This window comes from Castanea sativa, chromosome 9 (assembly GCF_040712315.1).
Source record: "Castanea sativa cultivar Marrone di Chiusa Pesio chromosome 9, ASM4071231v1".
In the NCBI taxonomy this organism is placed as follows: Eukaryota; Viridiplantae; Streptophyta; class Magnoliopsida; order Fagales; family Fagaceae; genus Castanea; species Castanea sativa.
In genome coordinates this window covers 19,892,525-19,909,741 of record NC_134021.1, presented here as the reverse complement: position 1 = coordinate 19,909,741, position 17,217 = coordinate 19,892,525, and the positions used below count along the sequence as shown (strand labels likewise).

At 42.1% G+C, this 17,217-nt stretch overlaps 1 protein-coding gene across 1 annotated transcript; it reads left to right on the top strand.

The window, feature by feature from the left end:
- The first annotated feature begins 871 nt into the window (after window positions 1-871).
- Window positions 872-4,132, top strand: LOC142609879 (ribulose bisphosphate carboxylase/oxygenase activase, chloroplastic-like). Its single transcript, XM_075781603.1, has 6 exons — window positions 872-1,030; window positions 1,351-1,667; window positions 1,941-2,046; window positions 2,147-2,232; window positions 2,376-2,848; window positions 3,459-4,132. Exons 1-6 carry the CDS (start codon window positions 983-985, stop codon window positions 3,743-3,745), a joined length of 1,317 nt encoding a protein of 438 aa, XP_075637718.1. The 5' UTR covers window positions 872-982; the 3' UTR covers window positions 3,746-4,132.
- Window positions 4,133-17,217: the final 13,085 nt, after the last annotated feature.

Sequence of the window (17,217 nt, the reverse complement as noted above, 5' to 3'; positions counted from 1 at the left end):
CTCTCCTCGGATGACCTCACCAGTCAATCTAGCACGAGTCGACTTGTGGGCTTCGAAGGCTCTGCTCGGACAGGGTCGTACCACCAAATCAGGCCTAAGGCCCAAATGCATATTTTAACCATTTCACCCCCACAATAGTTATTTATGTTGATTATAAATAAAATCAAATAACTATTTTTCTAATTAAATTCTAGTCTAGAATAACTTTAAAATAATGCTTATTAATTAGACATTGGTTATGTGATAAATTTTTTAAAATTAAATCAAAAGTAATAACCACAAGAGGTGTATTTTTTAAAAATAGAGAGGAGTTTCTAACACTCCCCAAAAAGTTAGTGCATATATAATACTTGACTACCATGACCAAAGCCATGCCTGATTTTGCTCAGCAACAAAAAGCAAAGTCCACAAGGGGCCTCTAGGGTAAGTGCAATACTACTATTTGTCTATTTTGATTTGTTTTATAAGAAAAGCCAAGCTCACATAAAATAAAATAAAAACATTGATTAATATATGATTCAATATTTTTTTTTCAATTTATTCACAAAAGTGGGGGTAAAAATTATCAAAATTTGAGGGGAGAAAAGAGAAGCTTTAAACCGTAGCCTCAAACCAACCAAAGTTCCGAGAGGCATCGATTTTGCTTGTAATCAAACCACTATCTATATAATACTAACTAATAAGGTGATGGATGGGTCCGTCTAAGCCCACATTCCAAAACCAGCGTCCGTCTAATACCAGCAATTCCTATTTGTGTGGCCGTTAGCAAATTCGTAACGTAATCGCAAGCCAAAATCCGCAGTATTTCCATTTCCATTTTACCTTTCACTTTCTCCAAACTCCCACTATATATATTATGTCCCTCTCACCCTCAACACTTACACAGTGAAAACTAGAGAACAGAGAAAACTCAGTTCCATTTCGTCTTCTACCTCTCTACCCTCCAACGTACCTACTTGACCACAACCGTAGGGGACCTTCAATGGCTGCTGCTTCAGTTCCAACTGTAGGAGCTGTTAACAGAGCACCGGTACTACTATGTTTTTCCCGCCCTTTTTTTACTACTATGTAGTATTACTCAATTTCCTTTAATTTTTCTTTTTTTCTTTTTTTCTTTTTTTTCACCGAATAAATTTATTGAATTTGCTCTCTTTTTGGTGAGCTTTTTTCATTGTTTCCATCGAGAATTCTCAATCATGCATTTCTGAATATTTGCTTCAGAGTTTTAAGTTTTAACTTCGCCTCTGTTCTCAATTCATTATACTTTATCAAAATTATTTAATGGAATCAGTGATTTCATTTGGAGCTTTTACTATATTGGGTGTAAAGAAAGGTGCATGTTTTTTGCAGCTGAAATTGAATGACTTTGGGACTGGAGCTTTGGTTCCAAGCTCGGCATTCTGGGGCAACAGCTTGAAGAAAGTGAGCCCCAAGATCACCAACCAGAAAATATCTTCTGGGAGTTTCAAGGCTGTTGCGGAGTACGATGAGCAAAAGCAGACATCCAAGGACAAATGGGGAGGACTTGCCTTTGACACTTCGGACGACCAGCAGGACATCACTCGAGGAAAGGGAATGGTGGACACAGTTTTTCAAGCTGCCATGGGTTCTGGGACTCACTATGCTGTCATGAGCTCCTATGATTATATCAGTGCTGGTCTTCGCCAGTAAGTACTTAGGATGTTGATAAGTGGTATTTCAAATCATTGCTCAGATAGGTTTTCGGTGTTTTATTTGTGTTAGATTAAATAATTAAATTCGCAGTTTCTTAATGGTTTAAGATTTTGGGAGAACTGGTAATTTATTAAGTTGTGATAGCTAGTACCTCGATTAACATAGTTGGAGACGAATTTTGGGTCAGATGGATTTGTGTATTTTGATTCTCTGAGTTTGGTTGGATTTAGATTTAGTAATAGAACACTGTTGAACTTTTTTTCCAGATTCAAACTTGACAACAACATGGATGGATTTTACATTGCACCCGCATTCATGGACAAGTTGGTTGTTCACATCACCAAGAACTTCTTGAACTTGCCAAACATTAAGGTTGGTAATAGAACGCTTTAAAGTACCAGTAATTTGTTAGTTGTTACACATTTATGACAATTTTTTAGAATTTTGGATGATTGGTGAGTAATTGTGACAGGTTCCTCTCATCTTGGGTATCTGGGGAGGCAAAGGTCAGGGAAAATCATTCCAATGTGAGCTTGTCTTTGCAAAAATGGGAATCAAGTGAGTCAAATTTTTTTTTCCTGCATTTCGTCTTCTGTTAATGTAGCAAGTCTTCCAGACAGAAATTATGAAATATTATATATAAATATTGGGAAGATTCTGGCCTACTTGGAAAAGTGTTGAACTTTCAAATTTTTGTTCAGCCCCATCGTGATGAGTGCCGGAGAATTGGAAAGTGGGAATGCTGGAGAGCCTGCAAAATTGATTAGGCAAAGGTATCGCGAAGCAGCAGACATTATCAACAAGGGAAAAATGTGCTGCCTATTCATCAATGACCTTGATGCTGGAGCGGGTAGGATGGGTGCAACTACCCAATACACTGTCAACAATCAGATGGTGAATGCCACTCTTATGAACATTGCTGATAACCCAACCAGTGTCCAACTTCCCGGTATGTACAATAAGGTGGAAAATCCACGCGTTCCCGTCATAGTCACTGGTAATGACTTCTCCACATTGTATGCCCCTCTGATCCGTGATGGTCGTATGGAAAAGTTCTACTGGGCACCTACACGGGAAGACTGCATTGGCGTCTGCACGGGCATATTTCGGACAAATGGTGTACCTAAGGAGGGCATAGTGAAGCTTGTTGACACCTTCCCTGGACAGTCCATTGGTAAATATATGAATTGATTAGTAAATTAATTCTGTCTCATGCGCATAGCTTTAAGCCTTTAATTATTTGTATATAGATAAATGAAAAGGCAGAAGTCATGTTGATCATATATTAAAATTTAGATACAACAACTGTTTTATCATGATTCATGAGTGACTAAAGACTTGACAAATAGTATTCATATGAAATGCTGACTGGGATAGAAAAGGAACATATGCTTTACTGAAGTACTTTTAGGTGAAGGTTTTATCAAAGAACATGACATAGAAGGAATAGAAAATGACTAGATGGAACTATTAAAAAAAGTTAGAAGAAGCTTTCTAGTTTGTTTAAAGAGGCAGGGAAAAGAACAGACAGGATGAGTTTGTACTTTTTAGTATTATTTTTTTGGCCTTGGACTGTCTCTAGTTACATAGTAAACCATCCTAGTTAAATTGACATGGTAGACAAGACCTTAACCGTTTTCAATATGACCATAAGATATGGAAACTACTGGACTTTTTTGTTTTCTTAATCTGTTGGGTGGTTGTAATTATATGCTATTAAATTTGAGACCTGTGAAACTAATGAACCCAAATGAAGTGATTAATATCTTTGAGTTTGTATGCAGATTTCTTTGGTGCTCTCAGGGCAAGAATCTATGATGATGAAGTGAGGAAATGGATATCTGGCGTGGGTGTAGAGAACGTAGGTAAACGGCTCGTGAACTCAAAGGAGGGACCTCCAACCTTTGATCAACCAGAAATTACACTTGAGAAGCTCCTTGAGTATGGAAACATGCTTGTTCAAGAGCAGGAGAATGTAAAGAGAGTTCAATTGGCTGAGAAGTACTTGAATGAGGCAGCTCTTGGAGATGCAAATGAAGATGCTATCAAGAATGGAAACTTCTACGATTAGATTCTTAATCCTAAAGGCCTTGATGGAAAGTTTGCATCTGGCTTTAGGATTATATAGGATGGAACAAAGATTAGAGAAGAGATTATTTAAGATTTTAATAATTGTTTGGATGCAGGCAAAACAGCCCAACAATTTAAACTTCCTGTTCGGGAAGGCTGCACTGATCCATCTGCTGCAAACTTTGATCCAACAGCTAGGAGTGATGATGGTTCCTGCCTGTATCAATTTTAAGTCTGTTCCAGGCATTTGAGTATAAATTGCAAAGGGAAAATAACCTCCGAGAATGGGTGTACCAACTCTATTCAACAAAAATTGTTAAAAAAAAAAAAACCCCTCTATTTAACAAAAATACTGTGTTGTAATTGTGTAGAAGTGAAAATAAGTTTCCTTTTAAATTCTCTTTTCTTTGTTTCCCTCTCAAAGAGTTCTTTGTTTCTAATATCAATTCAAGGTTGTCAAAGCGACTTTTGTTGATAATGCAACTTGTATATTGGATCTTTTAGTAACACGCTGCAGGTTAGGTGTGAAGAAAGGAATCCATAGCGAGCTGCCATACTATAGAGAACATGATATCACCTTATCACTCATGGAATATCCATTGATTATCCTTTGAGCTGCCATACCTCATTCTCAACCTTATCCATACTACCCCAATTGCATATTTTGCTCAAGCCCTTGGTACCCTTGTATGGAATTAGAGCTCTAGTATTTGTACAGCATTTTCGGCCTATAAATTTTTCTGTTCTAATCTTTTCAATTCTATATGGTCATTGATTGTTACACTCTTTATTGTACATTGTCCGTACACATCACTTATTTTACATTTTAAATATATATATATATCAATAAAATATATAGACATTGCACATAAAATAATGGACGTTTTATGTACAAAGTGTTAATCAAGATAAAGAGAACAATTACCAATTCTAAATCTAGAAAATCATGGACTTGATTTGGAAATCACAATATCTACCTAAAATATGTAATGAAAATGTGCGGGTACAATTGTATTCTAACAAGACATGTGATCTTCTCTCACTCTACACATTTGTTCTAAGAATTGTTCCATGTGTACTTCTCAAGAGTCTCCCATTCATTTATTAAGAAAATCTTTAGACCAAACTAGTATGGCACCAATTTAGCCTTCTAAATCAAAAAGGGAAGTTCTGACAACATATGAGTAATCTTATAGAAAGACTAGCTGAGCAAACAGCCAGGCTAGAACAATTTAAATATTCTTATTCTTAAATTTTAAAGGGCGTAAGATTGGATTTTGAAAATGATCTTGAAAAATCAAAAAATTATGTCAATATAACACCAAATTTAGAAAGAACCAAAAGAAGTATGATGTTTGAAAAAACAAAGGGTTTGCCCCTTTGTGATATTTTTGACAACATACAACAAAAAATTTAAAATCATTGACTAAGATATAACAAAATCCTGCTCTGATATCACAAATATATCTATCTTTGAGATGGTATACTGATGAAGCCGAAAAAATCACCAGCAAGTTGCAAGCACTATCCAACTCGAGTCAACACCTGCAAAGAGAAAACAAAGAGACCTAAAAGAGAGCACCGGTGTGGTGCCGGCCAAAAACCCTCCGAAGGTCAAGTTAGAATTTCTTTTCAACCCTAGAGTGCCAGAGTTGAGTTAAATGTGCGTACCTCGATATCTAGGGTTTCTAGGGTATTTATATTGGCGTAAAATTGCCTTTCACTTTAGGATGCAACTTCCTCCTTGAGTTCTTTTCCATATAGGGGTCTTCTCAAACGTGTGATGCAAGAAGTTCAAGTGTACACGTTTGCGTGGAGATAAAGCGAAAGTCGACTCAAACATATCAAGTGACATACAACCTGGAATCTATAACTAATTCATATATGACGGATACAACAAAAATTCAACCGTCCTATTTGCGTCACCAACAGTGTCGATCCGTCTTCCTACTCTCCGTCCCTCCAAGTTCAATGGAGATATCTGTCTCCTATTTTTATCCCCTTCAGTTGCCCCCTTCAGTCCTTGGATCCGTCTTTGAAACCTGACGGATTCATGGAATGACTCATAAAGCAACGTATTGAGATAGGACGGTCTTAGTGTAACATGACGGAGGACACGTGGCCTGTACTTCTGACGATGGACACGTGGTCCTTATGGATTGGCTGTTTCCCCAAAACAAGGCGACGCTTTGTATTCCGTGCCCTTCGTTCTATAAAAGCCTGCCGTTTCTCCCTTCATTTTCTCTTCTTATCAGAAATTTGTGAGCAGAGCGCCCCCGTCATTACTACCGTGCATTCTTGTCGTTCGGCTAATCTGATCCGTCGTCTTGCATTGAAAGCCATCTCGATCCGGTATGTACTCCAAACCCTTCTCCCGTCTTTTTCTTTATTTTACTGTTTATTCATGCACTTTAGACCCGTCAGCGTCTTAGGTTATATCGTCATAAATGTAGGTTATGTCTAGTGCGTCAAGTAATCAGTCGTTTGTCCGCGACGGGGCGGGCTACGATGAAAGATTCCCGTCAGGTCCAAGAGAACCTGACACTTCAAGTGAAGAAAGGAATCCGTCCAGTACCTCTTCTTCCCTAGATCTGGAGACGAATAGTTCAGAGTCGTCAAGTAGTGACCTAGACGGTGTGGATCCCCCCCGTTCAATCTACGATTGGACCGGACGGTCTCAGAGAGTTCATCCTGCTACCCCTCTGGACGGTAAACGATTTTAGGTCCACAATCACCGAATCCCACCTCCAAACACTTAGGACCAAGTATCAAATACCAGATAACATCCGTCTACGTCTTCCCGAAAAGTCTGAAAAATGTTACTATAAGGGGGTGGACGGTGTTGGGATCTATGAGCAAGCCTTAAAGGCGAGGCTCAGATTTCCATTGAGCTCTCTCCACCGTCATCTTCTTCAGTACCTCGGTCTATCTGTCACCCAGATCTCCCCAAACGCCTGGAGAGTATTCATCGGGGTAGAAGTTTTGTATGGGGCAATGTCTGACGGTTCTCGAAGGTTGATGGTGGAAGAATTCTTCCACTATTATCGTCCGACGGAGATCGTCAAGTCAAAAGGGATGTACAGTTTTGTGGCCAGAAGCCCATTGTTGAGGCTCGTCAGTGACACACCGGACTCAAATAGAGACTGGAAGAGTCGTTATTTCTTTTTGGAAGGGGACGAATGGATGTGTCGTCCTGGGGATAGAACATACATGCCCGTTGACACTACATGGGGCATAATGCCTCCGTCGGGTATGCCATTGCTTTAGTTTCCGTCCAATTGATCTTTAGAAAGTTAGTTTATTTTATTATTATTTTTTAAGGTCTAACCGTCTTTGTTGCAGCTCGGGACCGTCCACAAGTTAACTTAGAGCAGTGGAGTTTTCTGAAGAGGATTTTCAACAAGACAAAGCTCCAGGAGAGGACGTGCGCACAACTCGTCACCCTCGACACTCTCCACTAGTACTATGACGGTCCTGATCCTTCGTCCGCCGCCCGTCGTTACGACACCAGAGTTAGAAAACGTAAGTTAGCTGTAATTTGCTCCGTCTTATTTTAGTGTCGTCATTTTTGCTTCTATTCACACCCGTCTTTGATTTGCAGAGATGGACGCTGCCAAGAGAAGAGCCTTCATCAAACAACAGGCAGCGAAGAAAAAACAAGAAGGTGGCCAAGCTAAGGGGACGGTTCCATCCCTTCCGTCAAAACGTAACCAACAAGAGAAGGTGGATCGTCCTACTAAGAAGTAGAGGACCACACCAGAGCCCGTCGTGGCGTTGGAGGCTGAGAAGGCACCCGTCAAGCATGGAAAGGGCAAGGGCTTGATGAAGGGTCCAGCTCCCACAGGAGAGAAAGCACCCGTCCTTTTTAGGGAAGACTCAAGCTACACCCTGGGAAACGTCTCATCCATCCTGACGGCTGACGACTATGAAGACCTCGGCAATCACGCGATGGAGGCGATGGGAGAGACGGGTCTCTTTAATATTGCGCAGGTATTTTTAAATTCGTCTAACTTTGTTATGCTCATACTTATCCGTCATTTACACGGTATTGTACTTTGCTTTCAGGCCATGCTGATGATGAAGGAATTAATGGGCCGTTGCGTCAATCATGAGACAACAATGGACCGTCTAAGGAAGAAGAACAAGACGATGGAGGATGAGCTTCACGAGTTGAAGACATACAAGATTAACATGGACAAAAAACTCAAATGCTCGGAGCAGGTCAGAGGCGAGGTGGAGAAGGAGAATGAGCACTTGCGCGAAATTTTGAAAGACAAGGAGAAGGAATTGACGGACACAAAGACTAAACTCCATAATGCGAAGGAGATAGCCGTCCAGGAATATCGCGACTCCGACCTCCTTCTGACAGAGCTTGGGAGCTCCTTTGCTGACGGATTCGACGAAGCCATCCGTCAGGTGAAGTCGTCGTATCCTAACCTGGACGTATCCCACATTTCAATCGAAGCTCAAGGGTAAACACTTGCACAGTCCGTCCGTTCAGAAAGCACAGACGAAGTGTTTGCCGTCACTACTCTAGCTGACGAAGGTGAAACTCTTCCTCCAAGTCAACCAAACGACAGTCCATTGATTGGGAATTCTTCGCCAAAGAATGAGTAGTAATAATTTTTTTTTTTTTTATCTGTAAAAATTCTTACCGTTGTAAGCGAACTTGTTGAACCGTCGTTTGTAATTATACAATTTAACTTATCGAATCTTTTATTGCCTGTTTGCTTGCTTATTGTCCGTCGCACATTATATGCACGTTTATCTCATTTAGATAACCCGTCTATTGTGAAGAATTTTAGACGTCCGTCCTTTATTTGGGCTGGACTTTCGGATGTATTTCTTGAGACCCGTCCACTTTGTGAACTAGGTTTTTCATCCCTTTGGGATGATCCGTCCACTTTGTGGACTTGTAGGTTTTCATCCCTTTGGGATAATCCGTCCACTTTGTGAACTAGGTTTTTCATCTTTGGGATGATCCGTCCACTTTGTGGACTTATAGAACTTTCATCCCTTTGGGATAATCCGTCCACTTTGTGGACTTGTAGAATTTCATCCTTTGGATGATCCGTCCACTTTGTGGGCTCGTAGGCTTTCATCCTTTGGATGAATCCGTCCACTTTGTGGGCATGTAGAATTTTCATCCTTTGGATGATCCGTCCACTCTGTGGACTTGTAGACTTTCATCCTTTGGATGATCCGTCCACTTTGTGGACTTGCAGAATTTTCATCCTTTGGATGATCTGTCCACTCTGTGGACTTGTAGAATTTCATCCTTTGGATGATCCGTCCACTTTGTGGACTTGTAGAACTTTCATCCCTTTGGGATAATCCGTCCACTTTGTGGACTTGTAGAATTTCATCATTTGGATGATCCGTCCACTTTGTGGACTTGTAGAATTTCAACACCATGCATTTCATATTTTCTAAATAAAATTCCTCTCCTTATATCAGTTCAACAGACCAAATTGTTTATGGAAAAGAAAACTTGGGTTCTAGTAAGTAAAAACTATGAATGTTTAAAATTAAACTGAAAATAAAGCGGTAGACATTGTCTTATGACTACTGCACTACTGGTAGTACTTCTTCAGGTGCTCCGTGTTCCAGGGATGGCCCAATTTCCTTCCGTCTAACGTCTCCAAGTAGTACGTTCCTTTCCTATGCCATGAGATAATTCTATACGGGCCTTCCCAGATAGGACCCAACTTTCCCAGGGATGCATCCTTTGTAGCGCCAAGCACTTTTCGTAATACCAGATCTCCCACCTTGAAGTCCCAGTGCCGGACCTTGGAGTTGTAGTGTTTTGCCATCATGTCCTGGTACCGCGCCAGTCTCTGTGCCGCTGCTGCCCTGACCTCATCTACAAGGTCAAGCTCTAGACGCAATGCTTCATTATTCTTGCTCTCGTCATAGCTTTCCACGCGGTAGCTCGTTATTCCCACTTCTGCCGGTATGAGGGCCTCAGTACCATACACCAATCGAAACGGTGTCTCTCCTGTTGGCGTCCTTGCTATTGTTCGGTACGCCCACAGAACACTTGGTAGTACGTCCGGCCATATGCCCTTTGCCCCCTCGAGCCGGGTCTTGATAATCTTTAACAAGGACCGGTTCGTGACTTCAACTTGTCCGTTGGCCTGTGGGTGGGCGGGTGACGAGTAGTGATTTTTGATTCCCAACTGAAAACAAAAGTCCCGGAATGCATCGTAGTCGAATTGCTTCCCGTTGTCTGAAACGAGCACTCTTGGAATCCCATATCTGCAAATAATACTTCTCCATACAAAGCTGCGAATGTTTTTCTCCGTGATTGTAGCAAGAGCTTCTGCCTCCACCCATTTGGTGAAGTAGTCAATACCAACCACCAAGAACTTCAGTTGTCTTACCACTATTGGGAATGGACCCATGATGTCCAATCCCCATTGTGCGAACGGCCATGGAGCGGTCATAGGTGTGAGTTCCACCGTTGGCCGTCTAATGAGATTGCCAAACCGTTGACACTTGTCGCAGGCTCTGACGTACGTATGGGCATCCTTTTGCATTGTCAGCCAGTAATATCCCGTTCGTAGTAGCTTGTGCACCAAAGACCTTGACCCAGAGTGGTTCCCACAAATTCCTTCATGAACCTCCCTCATCACGTAGTCTGCTTCCTCACGGCCAAGGCATCTTAGGTATGGTCGGGAGAATCCTCTTTTGTAGAGGATGTCTTTAATCAGGATAAATCAGGCAGCCTTAACCTTCAATTTCCTCGCGTCTTCTTTGCTATCTGGCAGCTTGCCGCTTTTGAGGTACGTCATAATTGGAACCGTCCAATCGTCTTTAGCACTTACTTCATGCATTCTAACGTTGTCTAATAGCGATGAATGTTGGATGAAGGACAATACCTGTTCTGGGGCAACCATAGGTTCAACCAAAGCAGCCTTTGCGAGTCGATCCGCCTCTTGGTTCTCTTCTCTTGGGATCTGAACTATCGTGAATTGGAGGTCACTCGTTCGACCCTTCACTTCCCCGAGGTACCTTCTCATTCGTTCATTCCTACAATCATAACTCCCATTAACTTGACTGGCTACGATTTGAGAATCGGAGTAGACCACCGCCTTCCTAGCCCCAGCCGTTATCGCAAGCTCCAATCCTGCCACCAGGGCCTCATACTCTGCTTCGTTATTTGTAGTGGTGAATTCCAGACGGATCATGCATTCGATCTTATCTCCTTCCGGGGTGTGGAGTACAACCCCGATTCCTCCTGCATGCTTGTTAGAAGATCCATCTGTGTGAATTCTCCATGTGGGCGTCTCTTCTGCCCCCTGCTCCTTAGGTCTAGTGAATTCCGCAATGAAGTCTGCCAGTATCTGTCCTTTCACAGCTGTTCATGGCTGGTATTAGATATCGTACTCACTCAGCTCGATAGCCCACAAAGCCATCCGTCCTGCAGATTCAGGATTGTTCATTGCTCTCCGCAAGGGCTGATCCGTCAGGACTTTTATGGTATGTGCTTGAAAATAGGGCTTGAGTTTTCAAGCTGCAGTTACAAGAGCGAAAGCGAGTTTCTCCATCCGCGGGTATCTTTCCTCTACGCCTCTTAGCGCCCGGCTAATAAAGTATACGGGCTTTTGTATCTTCCCTTCCTCTGTGATGAGAGCTGCACTTACCGCTGCTGATGAGACGGCAAGGTACAAGAACAATTGCTCCCCTGGCGTGGACGGATTAAGCAATGGCGAGGCAGAGAGATATGCCTTCAACTCCTCAAATGCCCTTTGGCATTCTTCCGTCCACTCGAAAGATCTCCTTAGCATTCTGAAGAAAGGGAGACACTTGTCCATCGCTCTCGATACGAACCTATTTAAGGCTGCTATCTTCCCTGTCAAGCTTTGCACTTCCTTCACCGTCCTCGGAGGAGATAGTTCCATAATCGCTTTCACTTTCTCTGGGTTGACTTCAATGCCCCGCTGGGACACCATGAATCCTAAGAATTTTCCAGCGGTAACTCCGAATGCGCATTTGCTTGGATTCAGGTTCATTTTATACGTCCGAAGAGTGTTGAAAGTCTCCTGGAGGTCCCTCAGATGATCAGACACCTTCACGCTTTTCACCAACATATCATCTACGTAAACCTGGACATTTCTGCCAATTTGGTGCGCGAACATTTTGTTCATTAATCGTTGATACGTGGCTCCCGCGTTCTTGAGCCCGAACGGCATCACCTTGTAGCAAAAAAGCCCATGGCTTGTCACAAATGATGTTTTCTCTTGATCAGTTTTATCCAATTTAATTTGATTATACCCTGAGAAGGTGTCCATGAAGCTCAACAGTTCATGTCTTGCGGTGGATTCCACTAAGGTGTCAATGCGCGGGAGTGGGTAACTGTCTTTAGGGCATGCTCTATTCAGATCCGTGAAGTCAACACACATTCTCCACTTCCCATTTGATTTCTTGACCATTACCACATTGGCCAGCCAATCAGGGTAGTACACCTCCCTTATGAAGTTTGCTTCTCGTAGCTTCTGTACTTCCTCTGCCACGGCTCGATCCCGTTCGGGGGCGAACACTCGCTTCTTTTGTCGAACTGGAGAGAAAGAAGGTGATACGTTCAATTTGTGAGCTATGATTGCTGGATCTATTCCCAGCATGTCGTCATGGCTCCATGCAAACACGTCTTGGTTCTCTTTGAGGAATAACATAAGCGAATGTCGAACCGTTTGGTCGACTGAGGTTCCGATCCTAGTGGTCCGGTCGGGCCTTGAATCATCCAATCGTACCTCCTCCAATTCCTCCACGGGTTCTGCTACTGTTCTCTGTTCCTCGATGTTCATTGCCTGTACATGGTCATCCATCTCCATCATGACAACGTAACATTCCCGCGCAGCCACCTGATTTCCGCGCAGTTCTCCAACTCCGTATTCGGTGGGAAACTTGATCATCAGATGGTAGGTAGAGGTGACGGCCTTCCATGCATTGAGAGTGGGTCGTCCAAGTATGGCATTATATGCTGAGGAGCAATCAACCACGAGAAAGGAAACATCCTTGATTATTTGATGCGGGTAGTCTCCTACGGTCATCGCCAACGTGACGGATCCTAAAGGATAGACCTGGGTTCCTCCAAAGCCAATGAGGGGCATGCATGCCGGGATCAGGCACTCTTTAGCAATCCCCATCTTCTGGAACGCGGGGTAGTAAAGGATATTTGCTGAGCTCCCGTTGTCCACCAAAACTCGGTGGATGTTGAAGTCCCCTGCATGTATGCTAACCACGAGCGCGTCGTCATGGGGGTGGTGAAGGCGCCGGGCCTCCTCTTCCGAAAACTCGATGCTAGAGCTGTTCCGTCGCGTTCCTTCTGGTGAGGAGCCCGTCGACTGGACGCTTTGTACCGTTCGTAAATAGGTCTTTCTGGCCTTTTTAGATGACCCTGCTAAAATACTGCCCCCTATTATCATCCGTATGTCTGCTACCGGTGGTCTGGGACGTTCGTTTTCCCGTCGGGGATTTTGTTCATGGTTTTGATCCGTTCTCTCCTTCCTGACGAACCTCTGCAACCTACCCTGCCTAATGAGGGCTTCAATTTGCTGTTTCAAGTCATAGCAGTCCACCGTATCGTGACCATGATCGCCATGAAAGCGGCAATACCTGTCTCTTGGCCTCTTATTAGGATCTCCCTTCAGCTTGCCAAGGAACGTCAAAGTTCCTTCGTCCTTAATCTGCATCAACACCTGGTCAATTGGGGCGGTGAGAGGGGTGAAGTTTGTAAACCTTCCTGTAGGCGGCTTGGGTCGCCGATCCTCCCGATGTTCTATGGTTCTTGCCCTTTTGTGCCCCTTGCCTGGTTGCATATCTTCCGGCCTTTCCCTCTTTTTGGGCTTGTCTTCTCTAGAGAGCAAGGCGTCCTCTGCGTTCATATACTTTGTCGCCCTGTAATACACGTCGGACATAGTCTTTGGGTCATTCTTGTATAAAGAGAACAGGTACTTACCCTTCCATAGCCCATTCGTGAATGCTACCACAAGTATCTTGTCATCGGCCTCGTCTATCTGGAGGGATTCTCTGTTGAATCGGTCGAGGTATGATCTCAAGGTCTCGCCTTCTCGCTGCCTGATGTTCAACAAACACGCAGTGGATTTCTTATGCCGGTGACTCCCAATGAAGTGGGATACAAACTGCGCGCCTAGTTCCTTAAAAGTGCTGATGGAGTTAGGCGCTAGCCTACTGTACCAGTCCCTTGCAGGTCCTTTCAATGTGGTGAGGAAAGGCCTGCACATGACTTCATCTGGCACGCCCTGAAGATGCATCAGGGTCTTGAAAGATTCCAAGTGATCCAAAGAGTCCTTGGATCCGTCATGGTTCTCAATGTTTGGCATGCGAAATTTTGGAGGAAAGGGGCACGAAGTCACGGGCGTTGTGAATGGCGAATCTGTTCTGTGGACTAGGTCGTCCAAGTTGCTAGATATTCGTCCCCTCAAGGCGCTCATCATCACGTCCATACGTTCCCTCATCTGCTGCATCTCAGCTGCGATGTGAGGTGGTAGGGAGTCCGTGACGGACGGCGAGTTTGTCTACGGCCGCTCCGGTCTAGTCGGTCTGCTGCTAACCTTCGTGCCCGACAACCGGCTCCTCCGGCTCGCGACTTCCTGGTCTTCCTCTGGTGCACTTTGATGTGCATTCCTTTGTCGCAGTTGCTCTTCTAAGTCATGATTCTGCTTAGTGAGGCGCTCAACAGCCGCAGCAAGCGTTTCGACTTGCCTTTCTAGCGCTGTAGCATGCGGTTCTTCGCCCTGATTGTTGATTGTCGCCATCGATCTGGTGAGTACCATGCAACTTTTTGTCTTAGGAATAGAGCAAAGGCTAAATAGTCCTTCCTACGCCCTCTTCTTCCCACAGACGGCGCCAACTGATGAAGCCGAAAAAATCACCAGCAAGTTGCAAGCACTCTCCAACTCGAGTCAACACCTACAAAGAGAAAACAAAGAGACCTAAAAGAGAGCACCGGTGTGGTGCCGGCCAAAAACCCTCCGAAGGTCAAGTTAGAATTTTTTTTCAACCCTAGAGTGCCAGAGTTGAGTTAAATGTGCGTACCTCGATATCTAGGATTTCTGGGGTATTTATATTGGCATAGAATTGCCTTTCCTTTTAGGATGCAACTTCCTCCTTGAGTTCTTTTCCATATAGGGGTCTTCTCAAACGTGTGATGCAAGAAGTTCAAGTGTACACGTTTGCGTGGAGATAAAACGAAAGTCGACTCAAACATATCAAGTGACATACAACCTGGAATCTATACTAATTCATATATGATGGATACAACAAAAATTCAACCGTCCTATTTGCGTCACCAACAGTGTCGATCCGTCTTCCTACTCTTCATCCCTCCAAGTTCAATGGAGATATCCGTCTCCTATTTTTATCCCCTTCATATACCAAAGTTAACAGTCGTTATTAATAACGAAGAATGTATATTGTCTATTGAAGATATAGAATGGGGAATAACTAATCAAGTGATTTTCAAGTTTTATCATCAGATAAATGGTAGCAGTTCCCAGCTATGATCAAATCAATGCTCTCTTATTTAGCCAATAATATAAGATGGGCAAAATATTACACCTTCTGGATAACAAGTTCAGTAAGATGGAGAGAGACAAATTCCTCCAACCATATCGAATATGGTTCTTAAAGGCCACATATTAAGAAGATTTTACCGAAAGAAAAATTAATTCATTTGTCCAATATTGGACAAATTAATAGAGCAAGAGAATCAAAGAGACAACCAACTTTTGAAAAGTTATTATGACAGATGGTAGAAGGCAAATAAAGTTTCACTCCAAAGTAGCTTGGAGAGAAATTCTTCAACTCTTTATCTATTTTTATATTGAGTATTAATTTTAAAAATCTAACAATTGGATTACATATTCTTATTATAACCTTCATGCTTGCAACATTTTAAAAAGATTAAAGATTAGTTGTTATGTCTTTAAACAAGTGTAAAAGTTTCAAGTTTTTGTGATCTAAAATTTTGTATAAAAGATAAAGTTTATTGATCGAATAACAAAATAACATCCAATTTAAATGAAACTTGATATGCATGTTAAAAATATAAGGAACAATAATTAGATTTTCAAAATTCATACCTAAAAAGAGATATATAAGAAGTTTGAAGAGTTTATCTTCAAACTAATTTATTACATTATTATCAATTGGCAGACGTCAACAAAAGATCAAGTTATGGGTAGAAAATTTGCTAGAAAACATAGTTTTGAGAATAAATCTTGATGTGCTATATATGATATACCCCTTTTCGCAGACGATATCAAAGTATCACGTTAAATAGATGAAAGCCAAAGTCCTACAAGTCTTTTTTTTTTTTGATAGGAAAAGTCCTACTACTCTTATCTCTTCACCAGAAATGAATGATGCAGTAACCTCATTAACCATATGAACGAATAAGGTAAGCATACCAAAAGTAGGACCCCTTCATAACAGTAAAATGTCAAGTATGCGTGGTGGATACTCTTGTAATCACCAAAATATTAAGACGTAGATATCCATTTGGGGACATGTATTGTCCTATTCCTTGTTTTCTTCCTAGCTTTGTTCAAAGCTAGTGTGCCAAAATTGTACTTAGTGACCGTTTGGATCCGGATTATAATTGCTGCGTTTTGCGTTTTCTCCTTTTTTTTTTTCTTTTTTTTTTTCAACGTGCATAAACAATGACTGGTACTGTCTATGCACGTTATTTCACTGTACCGGTTACTGTTAATGAACAGTAACTAGTACTGTTCAGCACTGTGTGGAAGACAAAGTTACTGTTTATGCACAGTTCACGCATTGTTCATGGGACTTACAAGTATTTTATTCAAAAAAAAAATATATTAAAAATAGGTCACATGGTACTATTTACACATTTAAAAATTATTTTGCTATAGTATTTTTAATTTTCCATTTTTAACAATAAGTTCTATCCAAACCAACGTTTACTCTTTTAAGTTGCTTGCTAAATTCCATTATAGCTATTTTCAAATAATTGCACTTCAACTACAAGGACATGTAGTCCTTTGGATAAATATTGGGATTTGCCTGCTTGCATCTCCTTCTTTTCCATAATAGGGATGCTACTCTTTGTAAATGGGCTACAATGTGATCACCAAGCCCAAATTAAATGGGGTCTGGGTTTATATTCCAGTAAGCTTAGAAACCTGGCGATAATGGCAAAGCCAACCGGGAAGCTTTCCTTATTGGGTTAGACACATGGCCCAGGCATGAATTCTTCACAGAATCTCGAATTAATTGCCAAAATCCGAAAGCAAATTATTGCTTTCGTAATTGGGCCTAGCTTAGATTGTGTTGGCCTGCCTTTCCGAGAGGTCAACAAATGCCGTCATACTATGGGGAAAAGAGTGCAACACTTAGTTTTGCTCCAAAAAGAAGTGGAACACTTTGTAATCTATATTGAACATCCCAATGCAGCTATTTTGGTTTGCAGTTTTGCTCATGATA